The sequence below is a fragment of the Ursus americanus genome, chromosome 11, assembly GCF_024610735.1.
Source record: "Ursus americanus isolate L20-20 chromosome 11, mUrsAme1.1.p, whole genome shotgun sequence".
Lineage (NCBI taxonomy): Eukaryota > Metazoa > Chordata > Mammalia > Carnivora > Ursidae > Ursus > Ursus americanus.
The window spans coordinates 26,345,814-26,369,462 of NC_142137.1; the positions used below are offsets into that span (position 1 = coordinate 26,345,814).

A 23,649-nucleotide genomic window follows, 5' to 3' on the forward strand; every position below is an offset into this window, starting at 1 on the left:
GCGCGCACGCGCGTGCACACACATACGTATATATGTGTGTACAAGGAAAAAGGAAAAGATGGACAAATTGGATAAAATGATGGATAATTTTGGCAGATTTGGAATCTATATAAATAATATACATTATATAATTTAAAAATACAACAGCTAAAATTGAGAATTCACTGGATAGTTTTTTTTTTTTTTAATAGCTTAGACTGAGCAAAAAATACAGTTAGTGAACTTGAGGACAGATAAATAGAAAATATCCAAAAATGAGGCACAGAGACAAAAGAATGGGATGAATAAAACTGAGTAAAAGAGACATGTAGAATATAGCTAAATAATCAAATGTATGTTTAATTAGAGTCCCAGAAGGATAAGAATGAAAGCGAGTGGGGCAGAAGCAATATTTGAGGAGATAATAGTCAAGAAATTTCCAAAATTGATGACTCATATCAGCCCCACCATTAAAGGATAGTGAACCCCAATACACAGCAAGGATATAAACAAAGGAAGCCACAATTAGATACATTACAATTGAAACTCTGAAATACAAAGATAAAATCTTAAAAGCAGCAAGAGAAAGCAAGACATATTTACTTCCTACAAAAGGAACAGTAAGACAGATGACTGATTTTCTGACTGAAATTATGGAAGCCAAAAAGAATAAAAAGACATTTAAAGTGCTAAAAGAAAAAAAAATCAATTTATACCTGATTAAAATATCCTTTAGAAATCATGGTAAACTAAATATTTATTCAGACAAATAAAAGCTGGGAGAATTCATCATCAGCAGACCCACACTATAAAAAAATATTAAAGGTAGTTCTTTAGACTAAAGGAAAATTAACTCAAATGGCAACATAGGTCTTCAGGAAAAAAAAAAGGACAGAAGAAAAAATAAATATATGATTAAGTTTTTTTAAGTTGAATTTCAAATCAAAAATGAAATGTGGAGTTTATATGCAGAAGTAAAGTAAAAAAAAAAAACAGTTGCATGAATTGTAGGAAGGAGATAAATGGCATAAACCACTGTAAGGCTTTTTATTCTTTGGACAGTGGTTAAAAAAAATGCTAGAGAGGCACCTGGGTGGCTCAGTCAGTTGAGCATCCAGCTCTTGGTTTCAGCTCAGGTCATGATCTCATGAGTCATGAGACCAAGCCCCAATCCAGCTCTGCTCTTAGTGGGGAGTCTGCTTGAGATTCTCTCCCTCTCTCCTCCCCCCTCACTTGTGTGTGTGCTCTCTCTCTCAAATAAATTAAAAAAAAAATGCTAGCTTAGTGTAGGCTGTAATAAACCAAGGATGCATATTGAAATCTAGAGGAATGATTATCAAAGTGTAAGTATTATCAAAGTAGCCGTATAAATATCATCTGGGAATTTTTGAGAAGTAAAAATTCTCAGTCTTCCCTAGACCTATTAAATTATCAACTTTAGAAGTAAGGCCCAGAAATCTATGTTGGAACAGTCCTCTAGGTGATTCTGATGAACGCTAACATTTGAGAACCACTGCTCTGGGTAATTACCAAAAGAAAACAAACAGGTATAATTAAGAACCTAATAGAAGAGGTAAAACGGAATAATAAAAACACTTGATTAATCCAAAGTAATGAAAGAAAGGAGGAATAAAGGAAGAAAGCATAGACAGGACAAATAGAGAAATAAGCAAAATGAATAAAATACATAGTAAGATTGTGAACATAAACCCAACTATAACAGTAATCACATTAAATGTAAATGAACTAAACGCTCCAATTAAAAAAACAAAAAGGCACAGGTAATTCCAAAAGATTAAAAGATATACCATGTAAACACTACCCCCGCCCAAATTCTTGTGTGATTGTATTACTAATACATAAATTTGACTTTAAGAAATATTACTAAAGATGAACATGTCATAATGACAAAAGTTTCAATTCAATAAAAAAAATCCTTATAATCCTGTTAGTTGGCAGCCAATAATAACACTTCAAATATATAAAACCAAAACATGAGAACTAAATGGAGAAATACACAAATCCACAGTCCTTGCCAAAGATTTTAATGCACATACCTCAATATTTCATTAAAAATCAGACCAAAAAATCAGTAATGATATAAAAGATTTGAGCAACATTATGAAACAACTCAATCTGACTGACCAATGTAGAGCACTAGTCCCAACAACAGAATATATGTTCAAGTGTACATGGAACATTTACCAAAATAGACCATATGTTAGGCCATAAAACAAGCTTAAAATATTTTTAAAAATTGAAATCATGCAGAGTATATTCTTAGGCCATGACGAAATCACACTGAAAATTGACCAAAAAAAAAAAAAAAAAAAAAAAAGGAACCACTTCTAAATGACTTAACAGGTCAACAAATAATTTTCAGTAGAAATTAGAAAATATTTAAATAAGGAATAATGAAAGCACAACATCCAAAATAGTGGTGTAGCTAAAGCAATGCATAGAAGGAAATTTATGGTTTAAATGCATACATTAGAAGAGAGTTTAAAAGTTACTGATCTAAAACTTAAATCTCAAGAGCTGGGAAAAGAAGAGCATATTAAAGCCAAGATAGTAAAAAGAATGGTATAATAAATGATTAGTAACAAAAAACATGTAAATAAATAAATGAATAATAAATAAGTAATAAAAATAATAATGAATAATAATTCAATGTAATTAATACATAGAATTTATTATACCAATGAGTTAATTGGTATAATAATTGAATAGAAATAAATAATATATGAATCATAATAAATGAGCAGAAAGCCATGAAGATAAAGCAGACATAAATAAACTAGAATAAAGACAATAAAACTAAATATTGCTCACTTATAAAGATTAGTAAAATTATTAAATTTCTAATAAAACTGATAAAGATAAAATAGCAAGTACAGAAATTATCAATATTAGGAATGTAAAAGGAGACAGCACTACACATCCTACAGACATTAAAAAGATAAATGGCTTCAAAGGACATCAAGAAAGTGAAAAGATTTTCCACAGAATGGGAAAAAATATTTGCAAATCATCTATCTGATAGAAGACAAGTATCTAGAGTATATAAAGAACTCTTATAACTCATTGGTTGAAAAAAAAACTCATAAAGCTAAATTAGAAAATGGGCAAAGAATCTGAATAGTCATTTCTCCAAAGAAGATATACAGATGACCAACAAGCACATGAAAAGATGCTCAGTATCATTAGCATTAAGGAAATGCAAATCAAAACCACAAGGAGATACCACTTCACATCCACTAGGATGACTAAAATAAAAAAGACAGATAATAACAAATGTTGACAAAGATGTGGAGAAATTGGAACCCTCATATGTTGCTGGTGAGAATGTAAGATGGTGCAGCTGCTTTGGAAGACAGCTGGCAAAACTTTTACATAAAAGCATTATTCATAATATCAAAAAAGTGGAAACAACCCAAATTTCCTTCAACTGATGAACCAATAAGTGAAATGTGGTATGGCCATATAATAGAATATTATGCAGCCGTTAAAATGAATGATATATCTGTATGTTAACTACTTGGAATTTAAATAAAAATATTTTTAAAAAAGGAATGATATATTGATACATATGAAAACAGAGATGAACCTTGAAAACATGTGAGGGACACTGGGTGGCTCAGTTGATTAAGTGTCTGACTCTTGATTTTAGCTCAGGTCATGATCAAATGGCTCATGGGATTGAGCCCCCGGTTGGGCTCCGCACTCGGGAGGAGTCTGCTTGGGGATTCTCTGCCTCTGCTCCTCCCCCACTCACATGCATGCGCTCTCTCTCTTTTTCTCTCTCTCTAAAATGAATAAATAAATAAATAAATAAATAAATAAATAAATAAATAAATCTTTAAAAGAAAAAAGAAAAAAAACCATTATGTGAAATAAAAGAAGCCAGGCACAAAAGACCACATATTGTATGATTCCATGTATATAAAATTTCCAGGATGGACAGATCTATAGAGATAGAAAGTAAATTAGTGGTTGCCTATTGCTGGGGGTAGGGTGACTCAGAAAAGTGGGGAAAAACTGCTAATGGATATGGGATTTCTTTTGGGAGATGAAAATGTTCTAAATAGATTCTGGTGATGGCTGTACAACACTGTGAATACACTAAAAATCATTGAATTGTGCATTCTAATTGGGTTAATTGTATGGTGTGTTAATTATATCTTTCAAAAGCTGTTCAAAATATGAAAGGATATTATGAACAAACTTACACCCCCCAAAAAATTATCTACTTAGATGAAATGTTCTTTTAAAAATTTGTTAAAATAAACACAAAAAGAAATAGAAAATATGAATACTCATAATCTGTTAAAGATGTTGAATCTGTAATTTAAAACTCTCCCATAAAGAAAATTTCAGGCTGAGATCTCAGTTTCATAAGTAAATTATTCCAAACACTTAAGGAAGGAAGAATATCAAAATTATTTTGATCGATGGGCTTAATACATTTACATTTATTATAATTACTGATATATTTGAACTTATTTCTACCACACTTCTTTTTTTCTTTTTCTCTCGTTTTCTGATTTCTATTGGATTTACAAGACCCATTCTTACCCCTCACCTCCACTTGTTTGAGAGGCTCTAGGTTGCATTTCTATTCTTTCAGTAGTCACCTTGAAGTTTTTAATATAGTATTTTCCTCTCAGAGTCTAAAGTTACTCAGTATTTCTCCTCTAAACATGCCTGCTTTAAGCCTATCATGGCCCACTTTAACCACCCATTGAACACCCACAAATGCTGCTCAAGCTACTCTTACTATCTTTGTCTTAGAATTTAGATTTTACCACTTTTAAACAGGTTTTTAAAATTTATTTACAGTCAATATTAATTAAATGTACTTATTTTTTTTAAAGCCATTGAAGTAATTTTTGAGAATCTCTTTTCTAACACTTATTTAAAAGAGGGCCCAGTGCCTGCCTGATAGAGAATGGGTGCTCAGTAAATGGAATCCACCCTACCCCACCTCCCAGCACACACAGTTGTCTCTTTAGCACTAGACGTGAGTGCTCAGCAGGCATAGATTCCCCTGGGTTGGATCCATTTTATGGACAGTTGTCAAAGACTGACCTCTCCTTATGTTCAGTACTGTCCTTGATTGTGCAGTATGCTAAACGGTGCAGGGCTAAATGTTCTCATTTCTGAGCTGTGAAGTGTTGAAACTGATCAGGAAATGAAGGCAGAACATCCATCCTTTGGGAGAAGAATCAGCCAGTCTATGTTGCCGCCACTCTTGGCTGCCGATTGGAATGCAGCTGTTACAGCAGCTGTTTAACTGTTTGCCCAACTTGAAAGGACACTGCCAAGTGGCAAATATTTTTCATAACAACATTTTACTTTTGCTAAGAACAACAATGCATTTTATTGAGCTCCAGCAGTGTGCCACCCATGACAGATTTATTACTCAGCAGGTTTACAACCTAGACTGAGCATGAATGTTCATTTCCATTTTTAATATTTATAAAAAGAATAAATAGGCCCCAAAGGAAGCCTCTACAGAAACCATCTCTACAGCTTAATTATTTGTTGGAGTGATAGCCGATTAACTTGTGAAAATGAAATATCTCTGAAAGGAAAAATGAAAACCTAGAAATGTCAAAGGAAAAAGGGAACGGTTAAATATTTTAAACCTCTCTAATGTAACCCAAGAGTTATTTTACCCCACCTGTCCGGGACAGAGGGGGGCAGCAGTAGCACGGGAAACACATCATCTTCTGCATCCCCTGAAATTCAAGGGTCCCATTCTAGGTCACGTAGTTAATCTTTGTAGTTAATTAGAACACTGACACAAAGTACTTAGGAGACAACTGTGTTGTGTTTGACAGGCTGTGAACTGGATGGAGTTGGGCTGGGGGATTCTCAACTATTTTATTTAATAGTACAAGCAGTATGCCAAATAAAAAACATTCAAAATTAAGAAAACACATTTAAATGTTTAAGTATGATTTTCTTCCAAACTCCGAAGTACGTGGATCATAATCATGTTATGTTCCTTTCCATACCTGTACACACCAATTGTTTCACTTGCAGTGATAGTAGAAGAAAGCCTCAACCAACATTAATAGCATTTAGTGTGTAATTCCCACAAGCCTTTATGAAGACACAGGGCTTGGACCGGAGGGATGCATTCTCATTTTAATGAGAACTTAATTTTAATTTAACCACCCTCATCAAAGCTGGAGTGGAGATGTTTCTGAAGGTGAACTGGGCTGAACAAAGGAATGGTCAATGGAGGTTCTTTTTTATTTCTTTTTTCTCTACTATTAACTAAATGGTAATTAAATCATAAATGACAACAGTCTAATCAGCCTGTTTCCTCAAATTGCAAAAGCATACATTTTCACAAAGTTGACACGATTTCTTGAAGAAAGATAGACGAGCTTTGTACTCTTGTTTTACAGGGATCTAGTAAAGTGGTAAATGCAAATCATGGATGAAATTTATAAGATTGCTTCCACAGAAAGGATCCAGCAGTTAGAAAAAGAACTGGCTGTGCAGCTGACTGAACTAAAGTCTGAGATAGAAGAACAGGAGACTCGTCGAGATTACAGGTAAATAGTAGTAGTAAGAAGGCATGGTCTTCAGGGGCTTCAGCCCCCACTCTCACCCCATAAGCTCCATCAGCTCCCTCTTCTTTTTATATGAACAATTGGCATTATCTCAAGCTCAGATTTTATGGCTGTCTGTAATCCTATATTCTAGAATTGCCAAGGCATTTAGAGGCAATGCCCCACCAAAGAAAATATAAAAGTGCTCTTACATTTCACAAATGCCATTTTCTTAAAGTTCCAGAAGCTATTATACCAATCATCCTCTTTGAAAAGAGGTCTCATTTTTTCCAAAAATATTTCCCTTGAATTTGACCTTGATTTTGATGAGAAATACAAAAACTGAAATAATGCTAAGTACTTGGTAATGAGTTCTGCAAAATGGTGTTTTATTAGGAGTTCTATAGGTAAATGCTGGCAATGATAGCAATCTCCTTTAGAGAAATAGAGTAACCAGATCAGCCCCTAAGTTGCAAGTCTCATGGGCTCAGGACCTTCATACGCTCTGTTTCGATTACTGCCACAGTTGATCAAAAGGAACAATATGAGGTCCCTGTTAGGTAGAGCAGCCAAGTAAACAAAACATGGATGATGAGGGTGGGAGAGGGAAGATCAGAAGCAGTAAGTAGGTGCATTACTACCTCACTCCAAAGATGATTCTGAAGAACCAGTATTAGTGTGTTTTATAATTTGATGTTTAAAACCATTGGGTGTAGGAAGCAGATCAAAGATTGTATGATGAAGTGAAAAGATAATGGAACCATGCAAGCCATAACTTCTCCCAACTTTTGTTTCTTTCTGTGAAAAATGAGGTTACAGATATGTACCTTGCCTATCTTATAAGGATCAAGTGAGGTAATGCAGATTCAAGCACTTTGAAAACTAGAAGGTACCATACAAAGATTAAGTTACCATCGATACTGTTACATCTTAAATGTTTGAGTATCAATCAAGTGGCTCCTCTTTGTACATTGTCCTAAGAAAGGCTTCCGGACGACTCTTTTATCTTTTAGAATAGAGTGATGGGAAATCTCTGGATCCTTGTATTTCTCTACTCTCCCAAACCACTAAACACTGCACCTGGAAGAATCTATCTATTAATCTGACAAATACCGAGCAAATTCTATTTGCCAGGTGTTGTACTAGGTTCTGGAGTCCAAGGAAATTGTAAAATGTCCACTTCTAATAATCACTTTAGCATTCTCATTCCCCACTAGATTGAAAAAAATTTATTGAGAAATGTAGGATAATGGTGCCTTGGTCCTTTTTCTTTTCTTTTCTTTTCTTTTCTTTTCTTTTCTTTTCTTTTCTTTTCTGCATTCTTTTGTCAATTTATCCCTATAAGCCCAAGTCTTTGTAGTCGTTAAGTGTCTCATAAATGCTTGCTGAATGAATAAATGAATGACTGTATGTTGAATAAACAATACTTGATGAACAAATAGGTGAATCTCTTTTTTGTGGGTTGACGTACCCACCACCAATCTCATTCATAGGCACTTCGAGATTAACTGAGATGAAAAACATGATTTGAGTAAGAGAAGGTTCAGGCAGCTAAACCCAAGACACTGCCCAATCTTTCAGCATGTCGAAGATATTTGAAGACAAGAGGGCAGGAAAGGGATGGGCTTCCTCTGTTTCCCTGACTGCCTGTTCCTTTCTAGTTGGTTACTGGTTCTTGACCTCCATGAGGCTGCAGCTGGTATTCAGGTATGCAGTAATCACAGAAATTATAGCCTTGATTTAGTAATGCTTTTACTCTTAAGCCCCTTTCAGAGCTGGCCTCATTTTTTTTTTTTTTAAATCAAAGCCAAGATGTGAGGAGATAAGGGAGGCATTATCTCCAACTTCAGTTGGGAATTCAACACAAATGGCTCAATGAGTTGCTTTGACTCATGTGGCTGAAGGACCTCCTGACTGGTCTTTTCACAGGACCACTGCCCCCAGTGAGGGCAACGGCCAACAAGTGTACAAACTAACAGTCTATTTTCATCTTTCCTTAAAACTTACCCACGGGGACTAATGGGGTCATACAAACAATATTAACCTAAATTCCGCTGCCTGCAATCCCTCTCAAATCTCTATGTAGTTCCTTACATGTGTTCCACAGTGACCTGCTGTGGCTTCCTTGCCACTGTTTGCAAAGTTTCCTCTTAAGAAAATGATGTCTACACCAGGGGTGCTGTCCCCTTGATGTTCCCAAAGCTGCCAAGCCTTGCAGTGTATCTTACCCCAAATAGGGAGAGCCCCCTTCTTCCTGCCACAGGATCCCACACCATCCCTGGGCCCATAGCAGTGCTGCTTGTGCTTTCTCATGTCAGAGTCTTACAAACAACTCCTTTGTAACTAGGCTTGGATGATAGAATTTGGTTAAAATAATTTCCAAAGTATTTCATGTTTGATAAATTAGCAAGAACACCAAAAGAAGAACATTCTGTATAAATTATAAGATACTAGTTTTATGTAGGATGAGATAGATGTCTGATAAGCACTTGTTAGAGCTGAGGTTACTGGAGGAAATACAGGTGGGGGAAAGAAAAATCTCCACCATTGTGCCTCTTCCTGTATTCTGGAATTGAAACCAGAGAGGTAAATCAAGGGTAGTAGGAAAGACCATGTTTGGGGTGAAGGAGAGGAAAATTGACCCAGGGAAAAGGTTATCAAATGTAAGGTATACACAAGAGAGATTCAGACTAAGACAGAAGCACATGGTCTGTACATGCTCTCGGTAATCCAGTATAATATGACATAGTTATTTAACAATGAGCAGGTATGAAGAGTTACAGATTAATCCGGGCCTGTCTATAATTTGGTTTATGATGGTTTCTATAATTACAGCATCTATTGCATAAATCTTTCTACAGCTCTGTTCGAATGCCAAAGGACGTTTCTTACTTTAGAAGAGAAAGGGAACTGGCTCTAAAGAAAACTTTACAGGTGAGTAGGAGAGTGTAATTGTAATACACAACTGTATTGTAGGTTGGATTTTGCTAACTTTTTGAAAACATTTAGCAGGAAAACTTTATTTTTGCAAACAACCAGCTTATGTTATTGACAGTGTTATGAGACCAAAATAGCCCAATACTCACTACTAGATCAGAACAGGCCACTACTTGTTTGGAGATACCTACTTTTTGTGATGATTTAAAATTTTACAGTTTCTTGATTTGTGATATTAAAATTTGTTATACGGAAGCTGAGGTATAACAGTATAATGTGTTGTGTAAAAACTATCAGAAATTGTATGTCATTTGCTGTCATAAACAATGATCATTTTTCTTCCTTATTTCTTTTTGTTTGCCTGCTCTGTTTCCCTGAGTTCAGGTGGCTGAGTCAAAGCCCCTTGCTGTTCAAGCAGATGTCCTGCAGAGGGAGCTAGAGAGCTGCCTAAGAAGAGAGTACACTCCTGAAAATTTACCTTTGCTTCTGTTGCAGGTAAGTCATGTTGCTACCTGAAAAACAGATCTGGAAATTAATAGAAATGTATGATGAAGTTGGCTTTCTGGTATATCCTCTGGCTAGGGTAGGATTTTCTCTACCTGTGTAGTTTGCAGAACTTGATTAGGGTAAATTCTGTTCTTTGTTAGAGACCCATGTCATAGTTTGGTTCAGTTTAGTTATAGTCACTCAACAATTGACTTTCTATCAATTACTCCCTGCGCTGGTATTATGAGGCAAGACAATACTAAGAAGGTCCCAAGTGTCCTCAAAAAGGTGTTGGCTTAGCTTGGGAAGATATTTATGGAAATATCTTTTAATAAAGTAACTCAAAATGTGGTAGAAAATGTTCTCTATAAGGATTATTATTGCAGCATTATGATAAAAGTGAAAAAATCAGAAATGCCTACATATCTAGCACTAGGAGAAAGAGTTAAGAAAAACAGTATGATACTTGGTAGAATGTTGTTCTACCAATAAACATTTTTAGCATAAGAAATTATGATGTTTTTCTGTAATATTAGTGAACAAAAACTAACATGTCTGTGTGTGATAATAATTAATGGTCACATAATATATAGAAAAACCACTTGATAGACATAGATCAAAATGTTAGCAATCACTGTCTTTGGATGGCAGAACAACAAATTTCCTCTTTTTTATATATTTTCTGAATTTCTTATAATAACCATGTATTGTTTTGATTTTTAAAATTCTTTGTTCTTTTGTGTTATGAGTTATATCCTCATTATGCATACAAATTAGTTCATTAGCGACTAGTTAGCAATGACTGAATAAATGAATCACAAAGAAATAAAAGGTGTTGAGATTCTATTTGCAGATTAAAGTTTTGTCATTATCTTCATCCAAGATTCTCTTTCCCTATCATTCTGGCACTCTACATTCTTTTGTGTATATCGGTGATTCTCAGTGGAGAGAAGGAGAGGGTGGAGATGGTGGACATTTGGCGAAGTCTGGAGACATTCTGGGTTGTCAACAATTTGGGGAGGGGAGTGGATTGCTACTGGCATATAGGGGGAAGAGGCCAGGGAGGCTGCTAACATCCAACTATGCACAGGACAGCCCCCACCACAAGGAATTGTCCAGTCCCAGATGTCAGTAGTGCTGAGTTTGAGATCTCTATGCAGATTTCTGGAGCCCTTTCTCTGCATACCATCCCCCTTTCCAGTCCTCTGCCCTGCAAACTCCAGCCGGCTCAGCCTCTTAAGCTTCAATTTCTTTCTCCTTAACTCAGAGAGACCATCATGCTCTGCTTGAGATTCCCTTTCTTACTCCCTGGTTCAAAAACTGCCTATTCCAGGAAGAAAACCAAGGTGGTTGTAGGGCTCATTTCATTTGTTTCCTTTCTCTCAAGGACCACAGTCTGCACTGTGTGTTGTCTCATGTCAGAAAATAGTTGTCTTGTTTATTTTGTCCTATTTCCTAGTTGTTTATGATGGAAGGATGAGTCTGGTCCTATTTATTTCACCATAGCCATTATTAAATTTATTATCAAAAATAAAACATTTAAAAATGGTTAGTTTAACTATTTTTAAATCCAAATGAAATTTCTGGTCTGAGATTAAAAGCTATAATCTTACCTAAAATGTGCTTTGTATTTTTTAGATTCATAACTTCAGTTTTTAAAAATTTGAACTTAGCCTTAGACAATTGTGCAGGCTTTTATATCACTGCTAAAATTGTTCACTAATTAATAAATGAAACCACAATCTGTTAGACTGGCAGCAAATCATATAGATTTAGAAACACATACTTGCTTTATTTAAAATTTGATGGTATCTTGAGCCAGGTTTCTTAATTTTATGATCTTCATGTAGAAAAATCTATTTTTCTGAAACAACCAGAGACTGATTTTCCTATTGTTAGTGCCCTTAGGTCTAATTCAGCCTTTCTACTATAATTGTATTCTAAGTGTTAATTTTTATTGTTGTTTCTGTTAAAGTATTATACAGAGAGAATTACCCAGCTGGCCCAGAGTAAATATTTACACATGCTTAGATGGAAGAGGTTTTGCCAGCACAGTAAGATTATGGAGCAACTTTATCCTCTTTACAAGGTAGGAAGCCTAGGAACAGAACCTTTGGGCTCTTTTTTATAATGAAACAAAATGGTCAATAAGCTTGTCAATACATAGTATTAAGTATAGTTGTCATACCTGTACATTAAATCTCTAGACTTATTCATCCTACATAACTGCAAATTTGTATCCTTTTGACCAATATTTCCCCATCCTGTAGCCCCTGGTAACCACTGTTTTACTCTCTGCTTCTATGAGTTTAACATTTTTTTAATTTGTCATGTAATCATACAGTATTTGTCTTTCTCTGTCTCGCTTATTTCACTTAGCATAATGTCCTCCAGGTCCATTCCTAATGTCACAGGTGTTAGGATTTCCTTTTTTCTCATAACTGAACAATATTCCACTACATATATACATATATACACATATATATACATATATATACATATATATACATATATATACATATATACATATATATATATATATATATATACAGATGTACCATGTCTTCTTAATCCATTCATCCATAAATGGACTCTTAGGTTGTTTCCATATCTTGGCTATTGGGAATAATGTTGCAGTGGACATGGGAATACAGATGTCTCTTTGAGATGCTGATTTTGTTTTCTTCAGATATGTACCCAGAAGTGGGATTGCTAGATTGTATGGTATTCCTATTTTTAATTCTTTGAGGCATCTCCATACTGTTTTCCATAATGGCTGTACCAGTTTACATTCTTACGAACAATGACTCTTGTCTGTTTTTTTAAGTCACGGCTAGAGATGGGAAAGGAACTAATGGATGCACCTATTTGCCTCCTCTGCCTGTGGCAGAAGATAATGCACCTATTTTTAAAGATGAGATTTGAAGGAACCTTTGTATGATAGAAAATGCATTTTTCTTCATGGATTTTGCTTCCTCTGCTATAGATAAAAAGCTAAGAAACCGTCTTCAGTTCCCAAACATCTGTATGCACTGACTCTTTGCTGAAGTCTCTCCTAAGAATGGGACTGCTGCCATCATCAGTCAAGTTCAGAATGTGAAAGAACTTTGATATTCCAGGAGCCTCTTCTTTGGCCCCCAAACAGCATTAGCCTATGCTTGGAAGCAAATGACACAAGAGAATAAGGCTTGCAAATAACCATGTTCTATCTCTGCATTACTCTTAAACAGAAACAAGTTGCCTACATTATGCAGGAGTACAATGATGCCCTTCAGAGAGCTGAAAGATTGTCTGTTGCACGGGAAAACTTCCTTATGGGAAAAAACAATCCTTCTAACTTAGTGACACAGGAAGACCTGACTATTTACACAAAGTGGTTTGTGTGTCACCTACACTCACTCAGGACTATTCACCACTACCTACAGGTGTGTGAAACATAGTTATGTGATGGTGTGGTGTCCTCCCATGCTGGTCAGCATTGTTTTTTCACACCTGTTACCTACTTTTGGATTGTCACTGTTTCTGTATTCTACTTACTCTACAAATGACAGGAAAGTAATGAGCCACTAGCTTTTTTCTTTGAAAACTTTGAACACTTTTTCTTTTGAAATCTTGCTCTAATGAAACCACTCCATTAATTTAGTTTTCTCAAAGATGTCTCTGTTGTATTATTTCATATTTACTCTGCAAGTTGTTTTCATCAGCTTGTTCAGAATTAATGATGTCCAATTTAGATCCACTTTTTTATTCAGCAATATCTAATGAGGGTCTAATATATGGCAGGTACATGTACAGGGCCATGAAGGAAAAGTATGGTCTTTGCTGAAAAGTAACTGGGTCCCGGGCTGGTAGGAAAATGGGCAAGCAAATAGTCAACTGAAATGCAGTGTGGAAAGAAAAGAATAGAATAAGTATAAGCACAGACTAAAGAGAGTCACAGAGGAGAGGACCTAACCCAGGCCAGAGGCATCAGAAATGAGTGATGTGATCATATTTTCATTTTAGAAGGATAATTATTTTGCCACCTAAATCTTTTCCTACTCCTCTATGGCTTATCTCAGTGATACCACCATCCATGAAGTTACCCAAACCAGAAACCTGGCCATCATCCTAAGTTCAGCTCTTCCCTAGTCAGTCACTACGGTGTCTACCTCTGAATCCTCTCTCACCAGTCATGTGGTATAATAACACACTGCTCATAAGCCTCCGTTCCCCACTAAACTGTAAACTCTTTGAGGTTGGTCCACAGCTTAATTCTTCTTTGCATCCCTAGCACCTCACACAGTGTCTTGTCTGTGTGGATGGATGCTTGATCAATGTAGACCCACTTGGAGATTAAGGTTGCTTAGCACTGATGACTGCAACAGGTCTCTCAGATCTAGATTTAGCACCCCATGTTTGAGCAGGTTGCTAAGGCCCAACTATCAGGTTACTAAGCCTTCTTTATCAAAGCAAAGGGCGGCTCCTGAACCTAAGTCTGGAAGCTTCTGTGATAGCTGAGTTGTCATTTGGCCTCTTGGTGGTGCTTTTCTGTAGTCCCTCCAGTATTTGCCCATCTCCAAAGTGCTGAGTGTAGCTGTCGATGAAGTTGCTCAGGCTGGTCAGCAGAACGAAAAGGTCTGTGTTGATGACATCAACCCTAACATTCAGAGATCTTCATCTCCAGGCCCTGGGGATACCAGCATTTCAGGTAAGAAATTAGTTTTCTTTCCCTTAGGGTAACGTGGAGAAAGAAGATTGTGACTTTGCACATGTGGTCACTGGATCTTGCTTGAAAATTTTCTATATACCAAATAGTTATATCTTCTCAATAAACAAGTATTTAATATTTTCTGATGAAAAAATATGCACTTTTCTTAGCCATTATTATCTCCATCTTTATAACTGGCAAATAAAGAGAGAAGAAAAGAAGCAATGAATGAAGTTAGGAGTACTGGGTTCTAGATGTGTTTCTGTCATGGCCTCACTATGGGCCTGCATGTTTAGGTCATTTCATCTTATTGGGCATCAATTTATTCATCTCCAAAATAAGCCTTTCAGATTAAGTGGTATCTAAGACCTCTTTCAGTTTGACTATTACATATTTTAAAAATAATTTCCTTATCTGAGTCAATTTAATGGTCTTCCTGCCCTTATCTTGTGTTATAGATGACTAAGAAACCTAATTGAGTTTCTACTCTGAGTGACATATTTGCTTAGGATATGTACAGAGTGACACAGAAGCACCTGAAGAGACAGCCAACATAATTGTGGGGAATCAGAGAAGGCATCTCAAAGGAAGGGAGTCCAAACTGGGTCCTTAGAAATGAACAGAAGTGAGCCAGGCAAAAGGAGATAAAGGCTCTCACCTTCTCCTAATTTATTGTTTAATGTATAAATCATGCTCTTAGTTTACCACAAAGGACTATAAGTAGTTCTCCTCCCACTAAGTCATTCTCCAAAGTGTCTGTTGGGTTTTTCCTAAAGGCCCTGTGAAGGTGAGTGGTCTTTGCTCCATCCCCCAGAAAGCCAGCATCAAGAGTTTGCCAGATAGGTGTGGCGCAGTGTAGTGCAGTGTGTAAATTATAGCAGAGAAGGTTGGACAAAGCAGAATGTCTCTCCCTGTCAGCAGAGGAGATCCTGCTTCCATTTATCTCAAAGGACACTTCATTTTCTCTCCCTGACTAGTGTTTATTTGTCTTCATGCTCTTGATTTTGGATTTTTTAGGACTGACAAGAACAGAAGCTGCTTTTTTCCTGCCCCAACACATGACCGAAAGAGAAGAACTGACACCTCAGCTGGGGCTCCTGCTCTCCCATTTCAGTATCCCCTATGACGTGGAAGAGCTGAGGGATGCTGCTCAGGAAATGGAACTTTTTAACTTGGTACTTAATGGACTCTTTTTATTTATTTATTTATTTATTTATTTATTTATTTATTTATTTTTTAATGATTTTTTATTATATTATGTTAGTCACCATACAGTACATCCCCGGTTTCCGATGTAAGGCTCAATGATTCATTAGTTGTGTATAACACCCAGTGCACCATGCAATACGTGCCCTCCTTACTACCCATCACCGGTCTATCCCATTCCCCCACCCCCCTCCCCTCTAAAGTCCTCAGTTTGTTTCTCATAGTCCATAGTCTCTCATGTTTCATTCCCCCTTCTGATTACCCCCCCTTTCTTTATCCCTTTCTTCCCCTACCGATCATCCTAGTTCTTATGTTCCATAGATGAGAGAAATCATATGATAGTTGTCTTTCTCTGCTTGACTTATTTCACTTAGCATTATCTCCTCCAGTGCCGTCCATGTTGTAACAAATGTTGAGAACTCGTTCTTTCTGATAGCTGAGTAATATTCCATTGTATATATGGACCACATCTTCTTAATCCAGTCATCTGTTGAAGGGCATCTCAGCTCCTTCCACGATTTAGCTATTGTGGACATTGCTGCTATGAACATTGGGGTGCATATGGCCCTTCTCTTCACTACGTCTGTATCTTTGGGGTAAATACCCAGTAGTGCAATGGCTGGATCATAGGGTAGCTCAATTTTTAACTTTTTAAGGGACCTCCACACTGTTTTCCAGAGTGGCTGTACCAACTTGCATTCCCACCAACAATGTAGGAGGGATCCCCTTTCTCCACATCCTCTCCAACAATTGTTGTTTCTTGCCTTGTCTATTTTTGCCATTCTAACTGGCGTAAGGTGGTATCTCAGTGTGGTTTTGATTTGAATTTCCTTGATGGCTAATGATTTTGAACATTTTTTCATGTGTCTGTTAGCCATTTGTATGTCTTCATTGGAAAAGTGTCTGTTCATATCTTCTGCCCATTTTTTGATTTGTTTATTTGTTTCTCGTGTATTGAGTTTGAGAAGTTCTTTGTAGATCTTGGATACCAGTCCTTTATCTGTAGTGTCATTTGCAAATATCTTCTCCCATTCCGTGGGCTGCCTCTTAGTTTTTCTGTTTCCTTGGATGTGCAGAAACTTTTAATCTTGATGAAGTCCCATAAATTCATTTTATCTTTTGTTTCTCTTGCCTTTGGGAATGTGTCATGAAAAAGGTTGCTTTGGCCGATGTCGTAGAGGTTGTTGCCTATGTTCTCCTCTAGAATTTTGATGGATTCCTGTCTCACATCGAGGTCTTTCATCCATTTGGAGTTTATTTTTGTGTATGGTGTGAGATAGTGGTCAAGTTTCATTCTCTTGCATGTAGCTGTCCAATTTTCCCAGCACCATTTATTGAAGAGACTGTCTTTTTCCCACCGGATGTTTTTTCCTGCTTTATCAAATATTAGTTGCCCAAAGAGCTGAGGGTCCATTTCTGGGCTCTCTATTAATGGACTCTTTCTTAATACAAAGATAGGAGTTCATGAAAGAAAACACTACTATTTGCCACAAAGTTGGATATCTCTCCTACCACAATTGTTTCTAGAGTGATAAAATATAATAGTAATCGGTGAAATTTAGATTGGCAGTTGAACCTCCCCTCTGTTAAGAGTACTGGGTATTAAGGAGGGCACGTTTTGCATGGCGCAGTGGGTGTTATATGCAAGTAATGAATCATGGAACTCTACATCAAAAACTAGGGATGTACTGTATGGTGACTAACATAACATAATAAAAAATTATTATAAAAAAATAAAAATTAGGGGCGCCTGGGTGGCACAGCAGTTGAGCGTCTGCCTTCGGCTCAGGGCATGATCCTGGCGTTATGGGATCGAGCCCCACATCAGGCTCTTCCACTATGAGCCTGCTTCTTCCTCTCCCACTCCCCGTGCTTGTGTTTCCTCTCTCGCTGGCTGTCTCTATCTCTGTCGAATAAATAAATAAAATCTTTAAAAAAAAATAAAAATAAATAAAAATTAAAAATTAAAAAGTGCATTAAAAAAAGAGTACTGGGACCCTTGAATATACAACCCAGAGGGATTGCAGGATTGCTTTTTTTTTTTTTGCAGAATTTAAAGAAAAAAGTAGGTTAGAGTCCATAGTAGGTGATGTAAATGTAGCCAAGATTTGACAGATTTGCCTGATGGAGTTGTCTAGAGGCTCCAGCCCTTTGATTCTCACAATGTGTTGTAATAGCTCTCCTATTGGCAAAATGCTTTATATATTCAATAGAGTTTATATTACATAGTGATTTTTAAAGTCATGCAATCTGCTCTGCTCTAACACAGTATTGCACTTCCTTTAAAAAAGCCTCATATTAACAAAAGCCATGTTAAAACTTATTTCAAAGGGAAAAATAGGATTATGTATAAACAGCTTCAAGTTTATAATATAACGTTTTCAGCTAGAGTATCCACAATAGAGATATTTCTCTAGCTCTGGGTGTATAATATTTGCAAGTATATATATTTGCTAGGTAAAAGTAATAAACTGATTGATCCAAACAGGCAAAAATCAAATCTGAATGTTTTTGAATGCACTTTGTGTAAGAAGGAACCACTATCTTCTCTATCACCACTTGCCTTGACATTCAGGTTTCACTTCCATGTGTGCTTGTTCTGCATGATTTTAGTAAGATTATTTCTGGATGTAACATAGGCTCTTTACGCTCCCTGAAACCGGTGGTATCGCATTTCCTCTGGTTTCTTTGAAGGCAATGATGTCTTAGCTTTTGCCTTTCTTTTCATTATCACCAGCAGCAATGTCTACAGAAGAGCACTTCTCTCTCTCTCTCTTTTTTTAAAGACTTTATTTATTCACTTGAGAGAGCAAACAAGTGTGAGCAGGAGGGAGAAGGAGAGAGAATCTGAAACAGACTCTGAGCTGAGCACAGAGCCCAACAGGGGGCTCAGTCTCACGACCATGACATCATGACCTGAGCTGAAACCAGGAGTCAGACGCTCCAGGCACTGAGCCACCCAGGCACCCCTACAACAGAGTGCTTCTATGGGAGTATCCTTACCGTCCTTATCAGCAAGTATTATGATAGATGAAAACTGGAATTAGAATACAATGGTGTTTTAAAAGAGTCAAAATAAATACAAATAAATTATAACACAGTAGACTATCATCAATAATAACAAAAAAAAACATGAGGGCATTGAGAAAACTTACCCCGAAGAATAGCTTTTTTCCTTTATACAGTGATAGTTTCCACTTCTAACTTTCTTATAACAGTATTATGTGCAATGCTTGTGCTCACAGGATAATCACATTACAACAATTTTCTTTTTTTATGTGTAGGAAGAGTTCTTATATTTGGGTACTGTTTACTCTGGTTCTCTAATTCCTTAGAGCAGGATAAGCAAAGTATAACCTGCAGTCCACCACAGTTTTGTTTTGTTTTGTTTTTAAATAAAGTTTTATCGAATTCATCCATACCCATTCATTTACATACTACCTTTGACTGCTTTCACACCGCAACTACAGAGTTGAGTAGTTGCAACAGAGGTCTATGTATGGTCTGCAAAGGCTAAAATATTTACTGTCTGGCCCTTTAAGGAGAACTTTGCCACCCTAGCCCTAGACTAGCACTGTCTCGTTGAACTTCCTGCACTGATGGATATGATCTGAATCTGTATGGTTTAATATGTCAACCATGCAGCTATTGAGCACTTGAAATGTGGGTAGTGTAACTGAAGAACTAAATTTTAAATTTTATTTAATTTTAATGAACTCATATTTAAATGTTAAGCAGCCACACGTAGCTAGGGTCAACAGTATTGGATAGCATAGCCCACAAGGTATCGGCATTAACTGGAAGAATCTTTAGCTCTGTGACTCATTAGACTTACTTTCTCATTCCAGAAACCTTTGTTAAGGCCCCTAGTATGTGCCAGCAGTGTGGTAGGATCTGTGTGCGTGTGTGTGCGTGTATGTGTGTGTGTAATAAAATATACATAAGGTTGACCATTTTAACCATTCATAAATGCAGAATTTAGTGGAATTAATTACATCCACGCTGTTGTGGATGCAACCATGACCATGTGGTTGGTTCTTGAGATTCATAGTCTGCGCCCTCAAGAAGTTCACCAGGTAGTGAGGAAATCATGATGTAGTATGGCTAGTGCAATGAGGAAGGTACTACCACAGGCTCAGGAAGTCTGGGCCCACTCTGGAGAAGGGGGGGAGAAGTGTCCTACATTTTGGCAGGAGGAATTATGCCACAGAAAGCACTAGTAGCCTCAGTCTGAAAATGAGAGGTGAAGGAATTGGCTGAGGTACCTTAAAGAGTTTTAACGGGTCCCAGCATCTAGAACCTTCTCTCTGGCAACATCCTGGTCAGGATTCTGGAATGAGGATTTATCTAACCTTTAGATTTTCTAGTTTACCAGGTGACCAAAAAAAGTGAATGTATTTCTAAAGGTGGACAAATTTACTTCCCATTTGGGGTACATCTCAAAATACATATAAATAAATATATTACACAATTTCCAATCTTTGGAGCAGATATTCAGAACGAGTAACACATACATATGCAATTATGATAATCAGTCGACTGAATACATGTGCCTCACAGGTATATATATTCAATGTCTGTTACTGTGACAGAGTCATGTTTTATGAATTAGTTTAACTCCAAGACTGTCTCAAAGGCAATCAGTAGCTGTTTTTGAAATTGCCTACAATCTGAGACTTTTTCTGGGTTCCACTTCTCTCTTCTTAATCCTATTTAGGTTTCCCAAAAGTTTCAAAGCATCTTCATGGAACAACAGAGAATGCAAACATTTCCAGATTATGATGCTGAAATAGCTAAAGTGGAGAATTTGGGTTTGGCAGGACATGGTATGGCCTTGAAAAAGAGAGCTAACTGGATTTCCTTTATAAAGGTAAGGAGACCTGTGGTGACAGTCACCTGTCACAAAGTATCTTCTGCCCAGGCCAAACAACCTGGCAGCACCAGGTCTGTCACATTCCTATTGTCCCCTCTCCTCAATGTCCTAAGAAAACTGTCCCATAGGACCAAGGGTAGGTCCCTGGCCTTGTACACCAGGTTCCCCCATCTCCTTCATGCCTTGGGTCTGTGTTGAAGCTAGCCATGTTGACCTGCCTTCTGTGGAAAGTCCCCATACTCCTTTACTCTCTGTTGGGTCAGAACTCCATTCTTCTTGTTAGTGATCTTGGCTACTTGGCTAGAACCAGGAATAGCACTCAAAGATATAATTGGGTTGTATAAATCCAGCTTTTGAGTCAAAAAATATTCAGTGTGTATATACTATGTGTCAGGAATGACCCTTGGTTCCAGAGATACACAATTCACAAACAATACACAAGTAATGAGATTAAACAAGATGATTTGGGGTAGTGGTAAGTATAGTTTATCCTCATTGTTTGGGGAAGCTGTGTTCTATAAAATTGTCACAAACACTGAATTAACAAATACTGAACCATTGCTCATAAGAGAAATACAAGGTTAGGTTCATCAACTGATTGATGCATAACTTTGCTTTATGTGTATTTCTGTTTAAAGATACTTTAATATATGCTTTTAATTCATTAACATTGATCTTATGGCCAAAAGCACTGTAACTCATGCCCAAAGCTTATCAAACATAAATATTTTTTCTATAAGACATATCATAGCCTCCTTGTACTTAGGAACACTAGGCAACCCTTCAGCACTATACTTAGGGTCCACTTTAAACATTGAAATCACCAACAAAAAACACAAAAATATAGAAATGTGTCACTAACTAGACCACAAAAAGGACACTTGTTTACAGAATGAGAGCTGAAACAAGAAGACTGAATGTCTCCTTGTATGACCTCAGCTGGGGATGTGGAGTTGGGTGATTCAAATTTTTCACCATTCTCTGCATGTCCATAAATAACCAGGATAGATCTGCCAGTATTGATTTTGGGGTTATGGCTACATGTTAGTGAGAAAAATTTGCAAATACAAAATCCATAAATAATGAGGATCAGCTATATTGTGTAGGAAAGAAGTCTTACTTGATAAAGATGAATGGAAGGAAAGGAGAGAAATCAAAGATTACTCCTAAGTAATGGGACTTGAGCAAATAGGTGATTGGTGTAGGAAAAGCCAGACTTTCTGTTCTAGATTGTTACATTTGCCTTCCACCTATAGATATCAAGGAGATAGTTGGATATCACATACTGGAACTTAGAGCTAGATATAAGTTTGAAAGTTATAAGTATGTTGATGTATTTACAGCTATAAAACTAAATTTTGAAATATGCCCTGTTTACGGGTAAGGTAAAATTTTACATGTCGAGTCTTTGTGGGAGAACTTCTCTTGCCCTATATGTCAAATGTGGTGTCCAACACTGATGGATTTAGGGTCCCTCCTGCTCATGGATGGTGCTGTGTCATCCCAGATGAAGCTAATGCATCTCATAGGCCACGCACCAACAGGAACTGCTGTTGCCATCTCCCTCCGTGGATCTGTGAACTCATGCAGACTTTTTCCAAGACTTCACATGCTCTAACACACTTTCTAGCACAAAGGCTAGATCCCATTTCAGAAGGTCCTTGAATCTCTTTGCTTGCAACTTTTATTGAGAACCATTCTGTTATGTTGTGACTTTTTGTGAACATGTTTGTCCACTAGATTAAGCCAAAATGTGATCCTTGGCAAAAGAAGATTTTGACCAAACTAAAAGAACGGAGAAGAATAGATGTATTAATGCAACTCCAAGCAAAGTTTTTGAAGGTAAGAAAATAACCATATTCCTTAGTAGGTAAAATTCTTGCTAAAATCATTCTCAGAAAATTGAATTTTCTTTCCTTTTTAAGAAATGTTAGCCATGGATTTGCCATGAAGGCTTTATTTGGAACTTTCTAATCTAATTGCCCAAATTTTATAATACTGTTAATTTTCAATAGAAAGTAACAATTGTTCCAGCTTTGGCACTAAGTCTCTGTGTGATATTGGTCTAACGCACAACCTCCTTGAGTTTGTTTCCTCATCTGTGAAACAAAAATACTGGATGAAATTATCTTATTTTTATTGTGGTAAAAAGCACATGGGATAAAATTTCTCATCTTAATAATTTTAAGTCAGTTTCATGGTGTTCAGTGTATTCACACTGTCGTGAAACAGATCTACTGGAACTTTTTCATCTTGCCAAACTGAAACTCTGTACTTATAAAACAACAATTCCCTACTTCCTCCTCCCCACAGCCCCTAGAAACCACCATTTTACTTTATGTTTCTGAATTCAACTACCTTTATATACCTCATGAAAGTGGACTCATACAATATTAGTCTTTTTTGATTGGCTTGTTTCACGTAGGACAATGTCCTCAAGATTCATCCATGTGGTAGCATGTGACCAAATTTCCTCTCCTTTTTGTTTTCATGAACATTTTACCAGCTTTATTCACAATAGCCAAAAACTGGAAACAACACAGATGTCTTCCAGTGGGTAAATAAACTAGTTGTGGTACATCCCATACCATGGAATACCAGTCAGCTGCAAAAAAAGAACAAACTAGTGACACACTCAAGAACCTGGATGAATCTCCAGAGAACTATATGAGTGAAAAAAGTCAGTCCCATAAAAACTATATGCATTCATTTATACAATGCTCTTGAAATGACCAAGTAGAGAAATGAAGACAGATTCGTGGATTGTAGGGGTTAAGGGGAGACTGGTGAGGAAGGGAAGGGAGTATGGCTATAAAAGAGTAACATGAGGGATCCTTGTGGTGATGGATCTCTTCTATAAGTTGACTGGATCAAAGTCAATATCCAGGTTGTGATACTGTACTATGGTTTTG

At 36.7% G+C, this 23,649-nt stretch overlaps 1 protein-coding gene across 1 annotated transcript in view; it reads left to right on the forward strand.

Moving 5' to 3' along the window:
* Positions 1 to 4,840: 4,840 nt before the first annotated feature.
* The window catches only part of LOC123792892 (uncharacterized), a 138,910-nt gene continuing 120,101 nt past the window's right edge, over positions 4,841 to 23,649 (forward strand). The window contains exons 1-9 of the mRNA XM_087865371.1: positions 4,841 to 6,548; positions 9,407 to 9,479; positions 9,867 to 9,977; positions 11,944 to 12,057; positions 13,199 to 13,393; positions 14,505 to 14,658; positions 15,676 to 15,833; positions 20,582 to 20,734; positions 22,478 to 22,579. Of these exons, the coding sequence (XP_087721497.1) occupies positions 6,418 to 6,548; positions 9,407 to 9,479; positions 9,867 to 9,977; positions 11,944 to 12,057; positions 13,199 to 13,393; positions 14,505 to 14,658; positions 15,676 to 15,833; positions 20,582 to 20,734; positions 22,478 to 22,579 (1,191 nt within the window). The 5' untranslated portion in view covers positions 4,841 to 6,417. The remainder of the gene's footprint in view (positions 6,549 to 9,406; positions 9,480 to 9,866; positions 9,978 to 11,943; positions 12,058 to 13,198; positions 13,394 to 14,504; positions 14,659 to 15,675; positions 15,834 to 20,581; positions 20,735 to 22,477; positions 22,580 to 23,649) is intronic.